General features: G+C 43.9%; 1 protein-coding gene across 2 annotated transcripts in view; it reads left to right on the forward strand.

The window, feature by feature from the left end:
• Positions 1-13,922: 13,922 nt before the first annotated feature.
• UBL3 (ubiquitin like 3) overlaps positions 13,923-16,103 on the forward strand; it is a 56,151-nt gene continuing 53,970 nt past the window's right edge. Inside the window, exons 1-2 of one of the 2 annotated variants that reach the window (XM_065678443.1) lie at positions 13,923-14,913; positions 15,872-15,999. In XM_065678443.1, coding sequence (XP_065534515.1) covers positions 15,961-15,999 — 39 coding nt within the window. In that variant the 5' untranslated portion in view covers positions 13,923-14,913; positions 15,872-15,960. The remainder of the gene's footprint in view (positions 14,914-15,871; positions 16,000-16,103) is intronic. The other variant, XM_065678444.1, reaches the window with a different exon arrangement.

A 16,103-nucleotide genomic window follows, 5' to 3' on the forward strand; every position in this document is an offset into this window, starting at 1 on the left:
GCAACCACTTCTAAAATTTATCTGACATAAAGTTCTTGTTTTTTTGGAAAAGGGACAATAGCCTGTGTTGGTGGATCCGGAGCCACTCAGTTTATCTTAAGATTAAAATGTTAAGGTTGGGATTCCTATTACCTAAATTTAGCTTTTCAGGAGTCCAGCATCTAATCTAAGCTAGCCATGTTGGCTGCCTGTCTGGTCAGAGAAGAGGTGGCTTGCCAAAATGGGGTTCATCTATCCAAAGACAGCTGCCAGAGTACATGGAATGACTTGCCCTCTGCTCTTGCCTTTCTTTGTAGTTCATCTGAATTTTAAGGTAAACACCGACCTTTCAGGTGGCTTCTGAGGGGAATCCACTTCTAAGTGTTCAAAGCTGCTGTAGAAGACTTCTCTCTGAATTGGGGAACTGATACTTTTTACATGAGATTATGTTGTTGGGGTAGGTCTTTTCAATCAGCATGCTTGCAACAAATGTGAAACCTGTTAAGAAATTAACAGATGGGGCTTTTTTTCTGGCTTGGTTTATTGGTTTTGTTTTGTTTTGTTTTTAATGTATGTCAGTATTTTCCAAGGGAGGTGTTTGGTCTGCAACAGCCTCATATCTCATAACATGTTTATAAATGACCCCTCAGAAGAATAATTCTGGTTCCCCTTTTGGGGAGAGAGGTTGGTCACAGAGCTGAGAGCAGGAGGGTAAAAGAACACAGCTCTTGGCATCTCATCTCCCATTTGCTAACAAAACAAGTCTACCCAATATTTAATTTGGTAGATTAACAAAAGAAGCTATCCCTGCAGAGTTGGAAGCAAGCTTCATTATGCCATGTCTTTAAAATTGCCAACAAGTCTCTACAGGACCTAATTTAAAACATTCATTTGCTCACAAAAGTGCTTGAACAACAACAAACCCACCCTGTACAAGGACAAAGAAACTATTCTATTCTGAACCAATCATAAAAGCAACTGTATCCTTCTCCATTTTATTTGCACACATATCTGATTCTGTACAGCAAGTTAGAGCACCCATAAGAGTTCTCTGAGGCCCCAAAGTGCTTTGGACTCTTAACTAAAACACCCCAAATGCCCTTCACTACAAGATCCCACCAAACAAGTCAATTACTTCTCCAACAACCTGAACCACACAGAAGGCCAAGCACCAGGCAGGGAAATTGGGGAAAAAGAAACAACTGCCTTTACTCACATACACACACATATGGTTTTATAAATATATATTTTGATATCTATATTTTTTTCTGTTCACCTGTCTGATCAGCCCTTTTCTTTGGCCTCTCCAGGAGATGCTGTTCCCCAGCAAGGAAAAGCGGAAGCCCAGAATCTGTTGTAAGAATAATCTGATCAATATGAGACAAGAGCATCCATCACACATTGCTCCACCTTACACAAACTCTGTGACAATGAGAAAAGGTTACAAGCAGTAAGAGACTGTTCCCATGGGACTTCAGACTTCTGGTCACCTACTGTGTGAGAAAAGCACAAGGAGTAATTCAGAGTCCCTGATCTCCACAGCTTCAAAGCCAGGACTCAGTCTGGAAATGTGAGAGAAACAAATGCTGCCCCAGACTGCCACACTAGGGATCTTACAAGCAGAAGCCATGCTGAAACATCTGGGATGGACTTAAGCCAACCACTTGAGCTTGACATTTATACCAGACCACCTGAATAGCTCACTGATCTCCGGAATTTAGTTGCCAGAGCAGGTGCTTAAGCCTGGTCTCCAAGGTCACGGCATGCACAACCTGAGGGCTGCCTCATGCTCAGAGGGAAAGAACGTCTTCTCCCCATCCTTGGGCAGTGGAATTCATCCCCATGCACAATGTATATGGTATTACTTTCCCAGGAGACAGTGGATCATCTCATCGTTTCAGCACAGGCCAATAAAATACTGCAGGCTGGACTTAGTTTCCACACATAAACAGCCCCAGATTAGTGATGTTCATGGGATTAAGCATGTGAAAAAGTACTTTGCCAGAAGAAGCAAAGAAAGAGTATGAGAATGGATGCTGGTGATGAGGAGACAGATGCACACTCTGCTAGCTGCTTAATGCAAACAATAATGTCCAGGACAGGATTAAACACATGCTGCCCAAACTATTCAGCTACTTGTTTATCAACTTGTAAAACATCACATCAAATCCTATTAAACTAATTGGAAATATTTTTGCAGTGGGAAAAACAGTATCACCTTATTCATTTTTTCGATTAATTTCTGAGTCTATAGAGATCTTGTCTCTGCCATCACTTAAGTGCTTGTTCATATTATCTAGCATGTAAACCCATTTTAAGAAATCACCTGTCTCTAGATTAGAGGGTTGAATGAAAGGCTTAAATGGTGCAGAAATCAGCACATTCGTTTATTTGTTAACATTGCCTGATACAGAGATCCTGTGATGCATCACTCAGATGCTCATTACCGAGAAGGAATGGCACTGCAGTCAGTGAAATGAAACTGAACCTAATGATGCATGCCAGCAGCAAAATTAATTGCTTTGCAAGAATTTATAAGCAAACTGTTTAAGCTGTTTCCCCAAATGAGTACAGTGTTCACCGTAACCCACCTTTCCTTCTTGTTACTCTTGATACAAGTTGCTACAGGCTGTTGTTTAAGGGTTCAGCTGCAGAAAAGGACAAACAAACGTGGAAAGGAAAAAAGTTTACCTCTTTGCATATAAAGATTCAAGTTCTACAAAATATTGCCAATGGCTTAGAAAATACAAAAAATGCAGTGGTTGCTCTCACAGGTTCTTCTGTAATCTCAGGAGGGCACACACTGTTGTCACAGCTCACCAGGCAGGGAAGGGATGGTTCAGTGCTGGTCAGACTACAACGAACACAAGATGCTCAGCTCTGCACTCATCTTTCAACTCTGTACCTGTATTAGTACCTGGACAGTGCAAAAGGACTATGCCAAAACCAGATGTAAGAATGGGCAGGGCAGTGTTGGTAAATGGCTGTGGTTTAACGAGAATCCTGAGTTAGTCCGTGAGTTTACTAATTGCTTAGCTATGTGTTCCTCTTTATTGCTCTTCTCCATCCTACAGGCAGCAAGATACACTAACTTAATAGTCTTGCATTTGCTTGCTCACACTGTTTTTCTCAAGTCTTTTTTAACCTGACTCATATTTGCAGCATTTTAGGCTCATACGTGATTAGCAGTCACTAGATGGTACTACTGGAGATGGTTTTGCTGATCTTATTTAAACTGACTTACTTAAGACCAGTTCCTTCCTGAATAAATGTTTATGGCCAAGCATGATAGATTGCCAGTCTCTGTTGTGGAGAGGCTAATGAGTAAAATCTATTTTTCTAAATGAGGTGTTTTTTCAAGACTGATGTGTGGATTCTGCCTGTAGGTTACATCTATGCAAGCAAGCAGCCAGGAGCCTTGTAAATCCAAAATCAATCTATGGAGAAGTCTGCCTATATTATTAAGTTTGCTGGGATCCTAGAAAGAATTGTAAAGGTCTGATACACCAGGGAGCTGGAAAAGTCAAAGCAGCATGAGAGCTCTGCTGGATCACTGACAGCCTACAGAAATGTGCTGCTTTGAAAATCAGTTCTTCGCCAAAGGTTTGAGAGCATATATTGCCTGCGAAAGCTAAAATGGAAATGCATTTTTTATTTCATCATGCTACACACAGCAATCAGGGATAGAACAATTCAGTCTGATGACAGTTTTCATTCCCTTTCTTTTAGGGGAGAAAAAAAATACTGAATAGCTTTTTGTTTTTCAGTACTTGCCTTGTTCTTTCACTCTAATATGCAGCCTTTGCCTGCTTTTTCAACTGCCACTTATACACTTTCTAATTCACAGGAAAACCAGTTTTTCATACAAAAGGGAAGAGGTGTTTCATAAATAAGGAAAAGCAGGAGTTCACTTTTACTGCAGTCATTTGTCACAGAAAGGGCAGGGAAAGTGAACAAGATCTTTGTTAGGTGGCATTTTTAATATTCTTGAAAATACCCTCTAATATTCTGTGTAACTAGTCTGTTTAAGAACTACTTCTTGCTGCATCTACAGAGAAATCTGCAACAGTAATTTAGAATGAACAGTCATTTTACATGATATATTAAAGCTATGAAGAAAGAGATCTAGATGTGTTTTCTCCAAGCGTCCATGTGCTCTTCTTGTTGTTTCCGTAGAATCACAGAATCGTAGAATGGCTAGGGTTTGAAGGACCTTAAGATCACCTAGTTCCAACCCCCACTGCCGTAGGCAGGGACATCTCATACTAGACCAGATTTCTCAAGTCTCTGTCCAAACTGGTCTTAAACACCTCCAGGGATGGAGCATTTGCCACTTCTTTGGGCAACCCATTCCAGTGCCTCACCACCCTAACAGGAAAGAATTTCCTCCTTATATCCAATCTAAACTTCCACCCTGTTTAAGCTTTAACCCATTACCCCTTGTCCTGTCACTACAGTCCCTGATGAAGAGTCCCTCCCCAGCATCCCTGTAGCCCCCCTTCAGATACTGGAAGGCTGCTATGAAGTCTCCATGCAGCCTTCTCTTCTCCAGGCTGAACAGCCCCAACTTCCTCAGCCTATCTTCATACGGGAGGTGCTCCAGTCCCCTGATCGTCCTCATGGCCCTCCTCTGGACTTGTTCCAACAGCTCTGCATTCTTTTTATGTTCAGGACACCAGAACTGCACACAGTGCTCCAAGTGAGGTCTCAAGAGAGCAGAGTAGAAGGGGGAGAATCAACAAGCAGTTCAACAAGCCTTTAACGATCAGCTCCCTCACGTACCGTTGGTGTCCTATATAAGGATCCTTCTGGAAATATGAAAGGTTTTCAGACCTGATGCAACTCTAAGTCGCATTGTAGGACTCTGCCCATACAGTTTAATAGCAGTCATGCTGCGCTCCAACGACCTGACATTGCAGACTCTGGAGCACATGCTGTGATCACTGAGTAGCCTCATTTAGCAGAACAGCCAGCCCATAACCTTCTCACCTCTCTCAGGAGAGAACTGAGGTGTTTTATGTGATGCCATGATTGTAACACTTCCAAAGTTACTTCATCATTCATCAGTTTGAAAACCGAGTTAATTAAGTGACAATAGCAAGTTTTGTGTTGCAAAGGAAACAAAAGAAGAACATTTTCTTGCCTCGAGGTGATTATTATTTAAGCTTTGATCCTGCCAAAGTTTATGCACCTGCTTAAGTATGTAACTAGTTCTGCTTGCTGTTAAGTAACTCGTTCAGCTTGTGCCCACTGTCTCCAGCCATAGCAGTACTGATTTGATGCTGAAGGTCCTGCAATATTGTTTGCAGAAGTCATCGCATTTGATCTCAGCGCTGTGGTGTGAGATCTGTGCCAAAAAATGCCAGTGTCTAGGTGGGTTGGTGCAGTACAGCCCTGAGCAACAAATCATGGTTAACTTTCCTGCTAAGCAGTGTTTGGAGCTGAAAATCTGCCTTGATGGGGAGAAATAGAAGAAATTAGAGGGAGCTTCACCATGGTTATCTTCAACTGTATAAAAAGGAAGCATCTAGTCTAAACTAATTGTAAAGGCTTTTTCAATACTCAGTAGAGTGAAGTTAAGAGTCTCATCTAAGAGGTCAAGATGGAGGACATAGCTTGCTCCAGTATGTGGAGGGCAGATGGAAGCTGGACATGTAGCTTAGATAGGATGTCAAATATCTTTAGAAGACTAAATTTCGGTCAGTTGAATCCCACCCTTAGAGTCTGATAAAGGGAATCTGAACATGCGGCATGAGTTTTTGCACATGGGACAAACATTAACACTACTGCTTCTCATTCATTTGTTGTGCCCACAGCTGGCACCCAAGACACCAGCCCATTGGCAGTGATGAATGACTGGCAACATAAGTAAGTAGTGAAACAATTGTCTGACAAATTCTCCTTTCATTTACCTTTTAACTCAAGTAATTTTAATAAATCAACAAAACTAAAATTAATAAAAGCTAATAAAGCTCTTTAACAGCAGCTACACATACATAGAACAAACTCAAACATGGTAAAACTTGTCCAGGCTTTCAGACTCTTGCTCTCTTGCTGACAGTAAACCAATTAGATGATTTTTAATGCTGGCTATTTTGGGAGCAGTTGCCTATACTACACAAACACCTATTACTGTCCACATAAGCTTTGGGACTGGATTGAGAAAGGGAGGCTAGAATTAAATCAGGCCCTCTTGGGTTTTGAGGTCACGATGAGTGAAAGTGAAAATAGAGAAAAAAATCAATCCCAACACTGGCAGCATTCAGGACCCAGGTGACTGAGCTTGGAAGTAACATGGAATTCAGGCTCCTATTAATTTGCCCAGGCCCTCTCTCACTGTATTGTAAACCAGGAATTATTCAGATTACGTCAACAGACTCAAACTCATATAAAATTAGTGTAAGATCTCAATGCAGCCCAAAGTCTCTCTGTTAAACAAACTCCTGCATGCAAGACTCCATTCCCCAGAGCTATTTTTTTCTGTATTTTCCCTTTTAAAACTGAAAGAAAGAGGACCATTCAGCAAAACAAAAAGCAGTCATTCAGTGTTTCATATACTGACAACATTCATCCTCAGGAAGTCTTTGTCGATTGTGCCTCACATGTATAGTAATAAAGTAAAAGAAACACAAAACTCTGGTGTCTCCATATCCTATAGATGACATGAGACTATTGTCCTGCTATGTTTAAACAATGCGCCACCGCTCACGGAGAGTCTCCCTAACAACAGCAACCAGCTACCAGAGGTCAAGCAACCTCTTTAGCCAATTAAAAATAGCATTTCTAGACACTGCTTCATTCAGATATTGTTTCTGGTTTGGAGACTAATGAATGATAGAAAAGAGGGCAGATGAAATGGTATATTACATTGACATAATATATGTAAACAACAATTATCTCAGCGCAAATTCTGAGATGGGTTTTTGTTTCAGTTCAAGTGGCATACAATCAGATTTGAGTGTAATCTGTCTGAGTGCTACAGACAATTTAAAAAATGTTCAGAGAATTAATAAGCATGTGGGCATATAGACTTAGAGCTTATATAAACATATATTTATGAATATATACCCATCCATATAAATAACAGCCTTAAATAAGACATATGAACATCCTTAAATATAAAAACCTAAAGAGTTCTAATGTAGTGTAGATAACAGACACAAATATCAAACAAGCAAGAATGATTTCTTACTTCAATTTACTATTTTTAGTACTAATTTTATAAATGGTAAACATGAGCTATAATGGGAGACCACTAATGTTTAGCTGCCCACTGGAGACCTTTACAGTAAAAAAATATAAAAATAAATTAACCTAGCTGCCTGATAACGTAAAAAAGCATCCGGCTGTAGTCAGCAGGACAGAGCAATGATAAACTGCAGTCCATGCTCCAGGGTCCCCGCTGAGTTTGGCTCTGCACAGATAGTAGGCTACACTAAGCCTTGGGCTGCAGCAGCTCCTCTGAAGCATAAATGAAGGCCGGGATCCTGGTGGCACCAACAAGCAATATGAGCTTTAGCTCTCATGTTTAACAGTTTTACAAAGCCATTTTCCTTCTGCATCCTTGGTTGGACTGAGAGTAATTTCTGGTGCTCTTTTTCTGTCCTTCTTAAACATTAACTATGCATTTCTTCTTTAATTATTTTCTAGACAATTTCATTGGCAATGTTGAGTTTTGTAGCAGACATTCCCCAAAGTCACAGATTCTTGTTCCTTTTTCTGCAGAGCTGTCATTTAATTTGATATGGCTCTTTTGGGGGCCTTTGACTTCCCTCTTCTCTGAAAATTTTAGCAATTTGTACCACCACAACCCTTATGACCTTATGACAAATTATAGGAATAATAACCCTTATGCTATATTATAGGAATAATAATGCTTATGATAAATTATAGGCATTTATAATTTCCACATATTTTGATTTCATGATATTAAAGAGCATTTTACTGCTTTGTTTTGTAAATCCTTTGCTAAATCCAAGTTTCAAGTTAAGAGCTTGAGCATTATTTCAATATTTCCTTTTGTTACTCGTTGTCCTCAGGAAGCTGATCCAGGTTGGATGCTTTTGTGCTAAAAGCTCTCCCTCCTGTTTCTCATCTATTACACAATAAAGAACTTCTTCCAGTTGTTTTCAAGGTTATTTTTCAGTACAGATTGGACAGATGTATATGTTAATTTCTAGATGTACAGACAGTTAAGCCACCTCAAGAACAGTGGTGATTTGAGCCCTCTCCAAAAGAGGCCTGAGGACTTACTCAGTAAGGTTCTTACTCATGTTATTCTTTCTTTCTCCTTATTCCACCTTTGTACCCTCCTCTATCAGTTTTCACCCCTGCTCTTAGGAGTTCCCTGACATAATTAATGACATCAGTAACTGTAACACCACTACACCTATCTCTGCTACACCCCTTAGACTGGCAGAATTCCTGCCTGGTTCAGCTTTAACAAGAAGGTCAGGAATAACCTCTGGTACTCAGTAACACCTTGCTGTTTCCTGTTGTCTTCTATTTGTACAAGGGTACTGCAAATGTGAGAGGGGGAAATAAATCCTTAAATCACATTGGGACATTCAGGTGCATGATGTGAGTTGTTTTAAACAGGTTTGCATTTTTATTTTCCAGCTAAATTGGTCTGATGAACAACTTAAAAAGTAAATAAATAAACCATGATTCTGGCCAGCGGTGTGTATTATAAACTTTACAAAACCTCAGAGGTCCTTTTGTTGCCTTCCTGCTGGCTCTGAGGCAGGTGAGAACTGCTAAATGCTGTTCCCAGAAGCCTGCTGGCATCAACAGAGAGGCTGGTAGGACCCACATGCTGGTTTGACTTGACACAGAAGCAACAAACAGGCAAAAATCAATGTTCTTCCAAAAGGAAAGAAATTAGTTTAGTATGAAAAAATATCTGAAAGCACAAAATATGAGATTTCTCCAAAGGCCAGCACAAGAAACCAACAGTGCACAGAAGCAGACTACTGGTGGCAAGCACGCTGCAGGATCCAGCCCCCATTTTTAGTGCAACTTTTTGCCTGAACACTCCCTTGTAAGAGGCCTGAATTCAACAAGACTGAGTCATACCAGGTAAATTGAACACAAAGTTGGCTCTGTAAAACTTTATTAAAAATGCCCATATATTTATACAAAGACATTAAAAGTATCCTGTTAACTAACCTGGTGTGTTCCTTGCTGCCCTGGATATCTTGCTCTGTGGCTGCCAGAGAAGGAAAGAATCCTGATCTGTCCCATGGCCAAACTCCAAAGAATTAAACCCTTTGTCTCAGGAGCCTTCCACCTTCTCAGGCTGCTCTGAAAATCTGGAAAGAAATCAGAAACAATGGATGCTTTTGCCTTAAAAGAAATTTCACAGTGGTGTGTGTTCCTTCTCCTGAAGATGCTCCTGTTCACAGACTGCCTCAAAGGGAAAACACTGGAGCACAGGAGAGGGCTGAAAGTTTTAATTTTGGTCTTGGAGTGTAGGTTTGACATGGTCTCCAACCCCAATAGTAACAACTGTTGGGAGAGAGTGCTGCTCTTTTGAAAAATGGCAATTCCGCCATTAAGGCTATAAAAGACATAGGAGACGAAGTTTTATGCTTCAGGGCTCTCTAGCAGCCTTGGCAGCAGTGGAAACTTAGGAAATAAGAAGATTATAACACGATCGTCCATTGTGGGGGGTTTGTGTGTCTTTCTGTGAAGCATTTGATGCTGGCCACTGCTGGAGACAGGATATCACATGGGCTAGACTACTAATCTGATTTATAATAACAGACCTTTTATTCCTATTAAGCACATCCCAGTACAGAGTCAGGTTTCAACTAGTACATGAAATACTAAAGCTGCAGCCCAATCTGCTCATAGATACCTGGCACAATTCTTCTCAAAAGGAATAGAGCATGGCAAAATTCTACTTACTTACTCATGCCCTGTCATATTTTTCAAATGAGGAGCAAAATAGCAGTTGCATACTTCATCATTTTTTCTCATAAGTTGCCAAAGTAATGATGATGAATGATTCTGTATCTGGACAGCTAAATTCATGTAACAGTTCTGCAAGGAAGACTTAATGGAAATGAGATTTGTATATCTGAGTACAGGATTAGGTCCCAAAAAGCAGAATAGCCTTCTTGGTTTCTATGTTGCTAGCACTCCTCTCAAACAGCACTTCCCTGTTTTGCTTGCTCATTGGATGTGGGAAAGATTTGTTTTCAGATGTGTATGCCTGTAGCACTTGCCTGGGGGTTACCTGCAAGCTGATCCCTGGCTCAGCAGGCAGCTACACTTCTGCAGTTCTTCTTGTTCCTGCTGACTACTGCTGACCATAACTCATTTCCTCTCTGTGCAAATGTGAAATGAATACTGTCTTAACAGCCTTTCTTAATACATCCCAAAGAGAAAAGATCTTTTTCTGTTTGATGTTTGACCATGCTGCATTTCAAATACATGACCTCACCTCTATAAAACTGGTGGGATTTACCATATTGTCACATGTAGTACAATTTCTACCTAGATCACTGTGCAGCACCTCTTTTTATTAATTTGCCAAGCACACAATCAACCTAAAATGATCCCCAGCACATACCAGCTGTGTTGAACCCTTAATTTGTGTTGCGTCTTCATAGCTGACAGACAGGGGAAAAAAATGTCAACTGTTGAGTAAACCCAGCACTATGAACCTTCCAGGACAGAAACTAATGTATGCTTGTACTGTGCAGTACCTAACACAGTGGCATTCTGGCCTGCAGTCATAATGGTAGATTTAAATACGTAATTATAATTAATAAAGATATCAAATACGTAATGATAATTCATAAATATAAAGTTAACTCTTTATGCCATCTCTTGGACAGCACAACTGCACATCGTAGAGAGGAGCTGATCCTCATTTATACAACACTTGTCAGAAAAGTTGACCAACTTGCATGCCAACCAACTCCTGTACCCTACTGCTCCATCAACACAAGATGCATGATCCTTCTTTTTAATGGACTGTTAACTAGAGGCAAAGAAACAAAACCTATACAATCATGCTGGTTTAGGCTCTATGTCTTCTGTATTCTTCCCTATGGTTATGTCGTACGGATGTGCTTATCTCTGTGTGCCACAGATGAGCTCATCCTCCTAAAAAATTTAGAAGAGCCATCTCCAATGCAGCGGATGTGCCCTGCTGCTGCCTGCTTGACTTTTTGGCCCCTCATCCAGTTTGCCTGTGCTTGCTGATATCCTTACTTCTCTGACTTGCTTGGGCACATGGACTTCTTAATGCTCAGTCAAAGGGTATTTCCATACAACCTTTGGCAAGAAACAGTGTGAACTGGAAATAATTACAAAGCCCTGCTGTCTGCCCTGCCTCCTTGTAGCAGAGGTGGTGGGAGGGGCCATGCACCTCAGCAGTCACAGCGCAGCCAAAGACACAATTCCAAATTGCCACCAGTTTCATAGAATCATAGAATGGTTTGGGTTGGAAAGGACCTTAAGGTCATCTAGTTCCAACCCTCCTGCCATGGGCAGGGGCAGCTCACACTAAATCATGTCGCCAAAGGCTCTGTCCAACCTGGCCTAGACCACTGCCAGGGACGGAGCATTCACAACTTCCTTGGGCAACCCATTCCAGTGCCTCACCACCCTTACAGTAAATAACTTCCTCCTTATATCTAATCTAATCTTCCCCTGTTTAAGTTTTAACCCACTACCGCTTGTCCTGCCACTACAGTCCCTAATGAAGAGTCCCACCCCAGCATCCTTACAGGCCCCCTTCAGATCCTGGAAGGCTGCTAGGAGGTCTCCAGGCAGCCTTTCAGTTTACATGAGGAGAGAGCTGTGAGCTGCAGTGCCTGAAAAGCAGTTGTAGTGCTTATTCTCTTGTCCCTGTTGCAAGTGTGCTAGAGGGAAGGGCATGGGTAGGGAAACTCCTAAATTACCCTGAGATCATCTCAAGGTACCTGTACAGGGCTGCTGTCTGCATGGAGTGAAAGGATGGTCTGCGAGGTGGCCATGAGCAGATCTCAAGAGCCTGTTTAAACTTAAGCTGTTGTATGTAAGGGTTTTTAATTTTGGTGTGGTTTTTTTGGTTTGGTTTGTTTTTCTTTTGAAAAAAGTCAGCATTAATAACATTCTAAGTATAAACTCCATTCAGGGAGATCTATTTATAATTCTTCAGTCTGTCACTGATTTAACCAGAAAGTCATATGTGCCTGGCAATGTGTATTATTTGGGATAGAGATATATTCTTCAGGGCTTATCCCTTGGGCCATCATCTATGAGCATTTTTATTTAGATGCTTTATAAAAGTAAAAACCAAAACCAGATAACCAAGAATGGGGAAGCCCTGCGCATGATTTGTCCCTCAGGGACACCCAATTGGAGAAGAACTAAGCAATGTTTCGACATTTTGCTATTACTCCTATGAACACAAGCATTTTTATCCTGTTGGTGGCTAGAAGCCCTGACTGGCATTGGGGATGACGATATGAGGAACCATAAAAACATTTATCAGGGAAAAGTCACGGTTACAGCATCACTGGGCTTGGAAGGGACTGCTGGAGGCCATCTACACCAACCTCTTGCTTGAGTAGGGTCAGCCAGTGCAGGCTGCCCATGTCCAGTTCAGTTTTGAGTATTGCCACAGTTACAGGTTCCACAGCCTCTCTGGGCAACCTATGTCAACGTTCAGTCACCCCCCTAGGGAAACAAGTCTTTTCCCATGTTCAGATCGAATTTATTGGTTTTGATCTTGTCTCCATTGCTTTGCTCTGTCAGTAGGCACCACTGAGGAGAGCCTGGCTTCCTCGCCTTCCTTCCCTGCCACCAGGCACTTACACTGATGAGATCCCTCTGAGACCTCTCTTCCTGGGGTCCAACAGTCCCAGCTCTCATCCACTCCTCCTGTGAGAGATGCCTCAGCAACTGCCTCCCAAAAATGCACTGCCTAAGCACACTAGGCTGACAAGAGGGGGGATGACACAACGTGTGACCCTCACAGAGGCCTGCATGTAGGGTCACTTCTGCTGGCCTCCAGCTCTTCTCCCAGGCACTGAACACCGCTGCCTGTGGTAAATCCGTCTGCCCAGTCAGTTGCTTTGCGTTATTTTGGAGCAAAGTATAAAGAACGGACTTACAGCCTCAGCAAGCGACGGTGTCTTGCCAGAGGCTGCCTTTGCTGCACGAAGTCCCACGGAGGAAAGGCAGTCTGAAACTTTTAGTATTAAAAGGAACAACTCGGTCTTAATTTCCTGTGGTTTTACACGAGATCTGTCCCATAAGGAATGGGGCTGCCTCTGTCACATGCTCCATCTACTCGATTTTCCTGATGCTCACTTTTTCTCTTGGATAGCTTTACAGTCACAGGGAGCAGCCTGGAATGAGGAGTGAAACACCCATTACACACAGCATTTCAGATAATGTGTGGGAATCTCACAGGAGCTTTATATGTTAATAAAACTACGCAGTTTGGGGGAAAAAAGAGAAAATCAAGAGCCTTAATATTTCAAACTCTAAAAATAATGCGAGAAATGAGAAATACAAAAAAATGTAAGGGGCACACCCGCAGATATGGGGTGCAAAAAATTAAACCACTAACATAAACATTGATTTTTGCTTACTGGAAGTCGTACAAGGGCAGAGCTCGGGCCCACACGCTGGGGAGGGGAGCCCTGGGGGAAGGTCTGCAAGGGCAGCCCCAAACACCCCGAGGAGGCCGCAGCCGCCCTCGGTTACAGGCGCGTTGTTGTGGTACGTGCCCGGGTGACGGTGGCGCGGCCCGGTCTCTGCTGCCAGGCCCCGGCCCCGGCGCGCCGGGGCCCCACAGCACCCCAACAGCAGAGCGCGCGGCGCGGGGCCGCGGCCATGCCGACAGCCTACAAGCCCCATGATGCCGCGCGGTGCCGGTGCGTGCTGCGGCGGAGCGCGGGGGGGGAGGTGGAGACGGGGGGTGTCGGTTCGTCTCCGGCTGCCGTGTCCCCTTCCTCCGCTCGGCAGACGCCATGTTGGTTTGAGCCGAAGATGACAGGGGGCGGCTGCGGGCGAGGATCGCGCTGAGGAGCGGCACCTCCAGCTTGCAGCGGGGCCAGCGCGGCTCGCGGGGGACGAGGGGGCAGCCCGGAGCCGCCGGAGGACCGGACACGGGAGAGGGAGGGCGGGCGGGCTGAGGAGGCGGCGGCAGCGGCGGCGATGCGAGCGGAGACCTGAGGCTGCGGGAGGCGGCCGCCGTTGAACGCCCCCCGGCCCCCGCCGAGTGCTGTCGCCGCCGGAGCGCCGCGGGGGAGGGCTTTCCCCTTCGGCCGCCCCTCAGGCAGCCCTCCCCGGCCGACGCCGTTGAATGCCGCACAGCGCCTAGAGGGGGGCCACAGCCCGGCGTCCTCCCCAGCCGCCGCGGGCCCACCCCGGCCCTCCCGCACTCCTGCCCTGCCGAGGGCAGAGCGAGGTCCTGCCAGCCCGCCTGCCTGCGCGCACGGGTGGCTTGCGCCGGCTGAGGAGGTGACTTGGACGCACCATTATCCCGTGAATCATCCCGTCGTCACTTGTCAAGGCTGGGAGAAGGAAGAGGGAGCGAGGGGGGAAAAAGCCCGCACGCAGCTCATGTGGCGGGGTAGTCCTGCCTGGTCTACCTGGCACCGCTGCTGCCTCCGCCGCTGACAGGGATCTGCTGCCATCTCTGGTCTCCCGCTGGCTCCTCCGGTACAGCCCCGCGCCGCTTGCCCCTGGATATTTCTCTTCCTCAGCCGGCCGCATTCCCCGCTGCGCATCGGGCACCTTTGTTTCGTAGGGGACGTGGAAGTTGCTGCCTCGGAAGCTGACCCCCGTTTTGTTTCTTGAAGCTCTCCGGCAGCAGGCCGTTCTTGGTGCCTTTTTTTTTCTTTCCTTTTTTTTTTTTTTTTTTTAAGTTGTTTTTACGCCATTTAGGGTAATATCAAGATGTCCAGCAGCGTTCCAGCTGATATGGTAAGTCTCGCACTCCTTATATAATAATAACATTATGGAATAACGTTTATTTCGGCCTTTTTTTGCAGAGAAAATTGAAAGAAGAGGGGCGTGGGAAGAAAGAAAAAAACCCGTCTCAGTTACATATTTAAGGAACAAAAAGTTCCGAGTTAATAAACCCCCTTCCAGCTCCAGATGCTGGTTCTGCTTTGCTTTTTGGTAGCGGAGTGGGAAATATGCAGCGTTGCCTTCTGTGTGGCAAGGCTAGGGGGGATGTCTGCGTTCTCTTACCTATGGCAGCAAATACCTGACTGCCTGTGCTTATTTCGTGTAGCACTGCTGCTCACCTATGTTGAGCATTTTTTGGCGGAAGATAAATATGAAGTAAGAGTATTCAGAATTATTTACTCGCGCTATTGATTTATTTATTTTTTTTATCCCCTGTCTAAACCATCTGAAATTTAGTCTCAGCCTCCTTCCTTTTCCACTCTCAAACTTGGCTTGTTTCTTACCGACGCTTTGTCTTCCGATGTTGATGGGCAGTTAATCTCTTCACTTGCTGCCGGGTCAAGAGCGAGAGAGAAATGCTCATACACTCATTACATGGCCAGGTTCTTTGTGCACTAGCTGCAATCTGGACATTTTTCAAGGGCACTCCTCGTACTTGTATGGCGGACTGTACTTCAGCCTGGGTTGGACACTCGGTTGATTTAAAGTAGGAAGGTAGAGCAGGGCACGAGGAGGGAGGGTGGATCAGGTCTGATAAGTAATCCTCCGTTCAGTACGACTTTCCCGTTTTGTACGTATTTCCATAAATCACTTAATCGGGAAAAAAAAAGTTGTGGCTGCAGTTTAGTATGTTCGTTATTCTCACGGGACAGTATTTTCACGTATCTCCCCACTACTGTTCCCATTTAAAGGTACTGGTTTTTAACAAAGCAGCAGGCTTGTCCATGCTTTTTTTTTTTTTTTCTTTCAGGATGAAGTTCTGTTTTGCGAGTAAAACCTGCCCTGTAATGATAACAATAACCCCGAGTAGCCCTTGTTTCAGCCGTCGATATACAATTAATGGTGCATATGTATGGCAAACGGGCTGGTGAAACAATGGTATCCTTTAGTTGCTTACTTTCAGTGTTTCCTTCATAGCTTTTGTACTGCGGCCAAAATGAGTGAATTCTGCTAAAAAAGCAAGCAGAAGCAGTAAGAGGTAG

Source organism: Lathamus discolor, chromosome 4 (assembly GCF_037157495.1).
Source record: "Lathamus discolor isolate bLatDis1 chromosome 4, bLatDis1.hap1, whole genome shotgun sequence".
Taxonomy (NCBI): domain Eukaryota; kingdom Metazoa; phylum Chordata; class Aves; order Psittaciformes; family Psittacidae; genus Lathamus; species Lathamus discolor.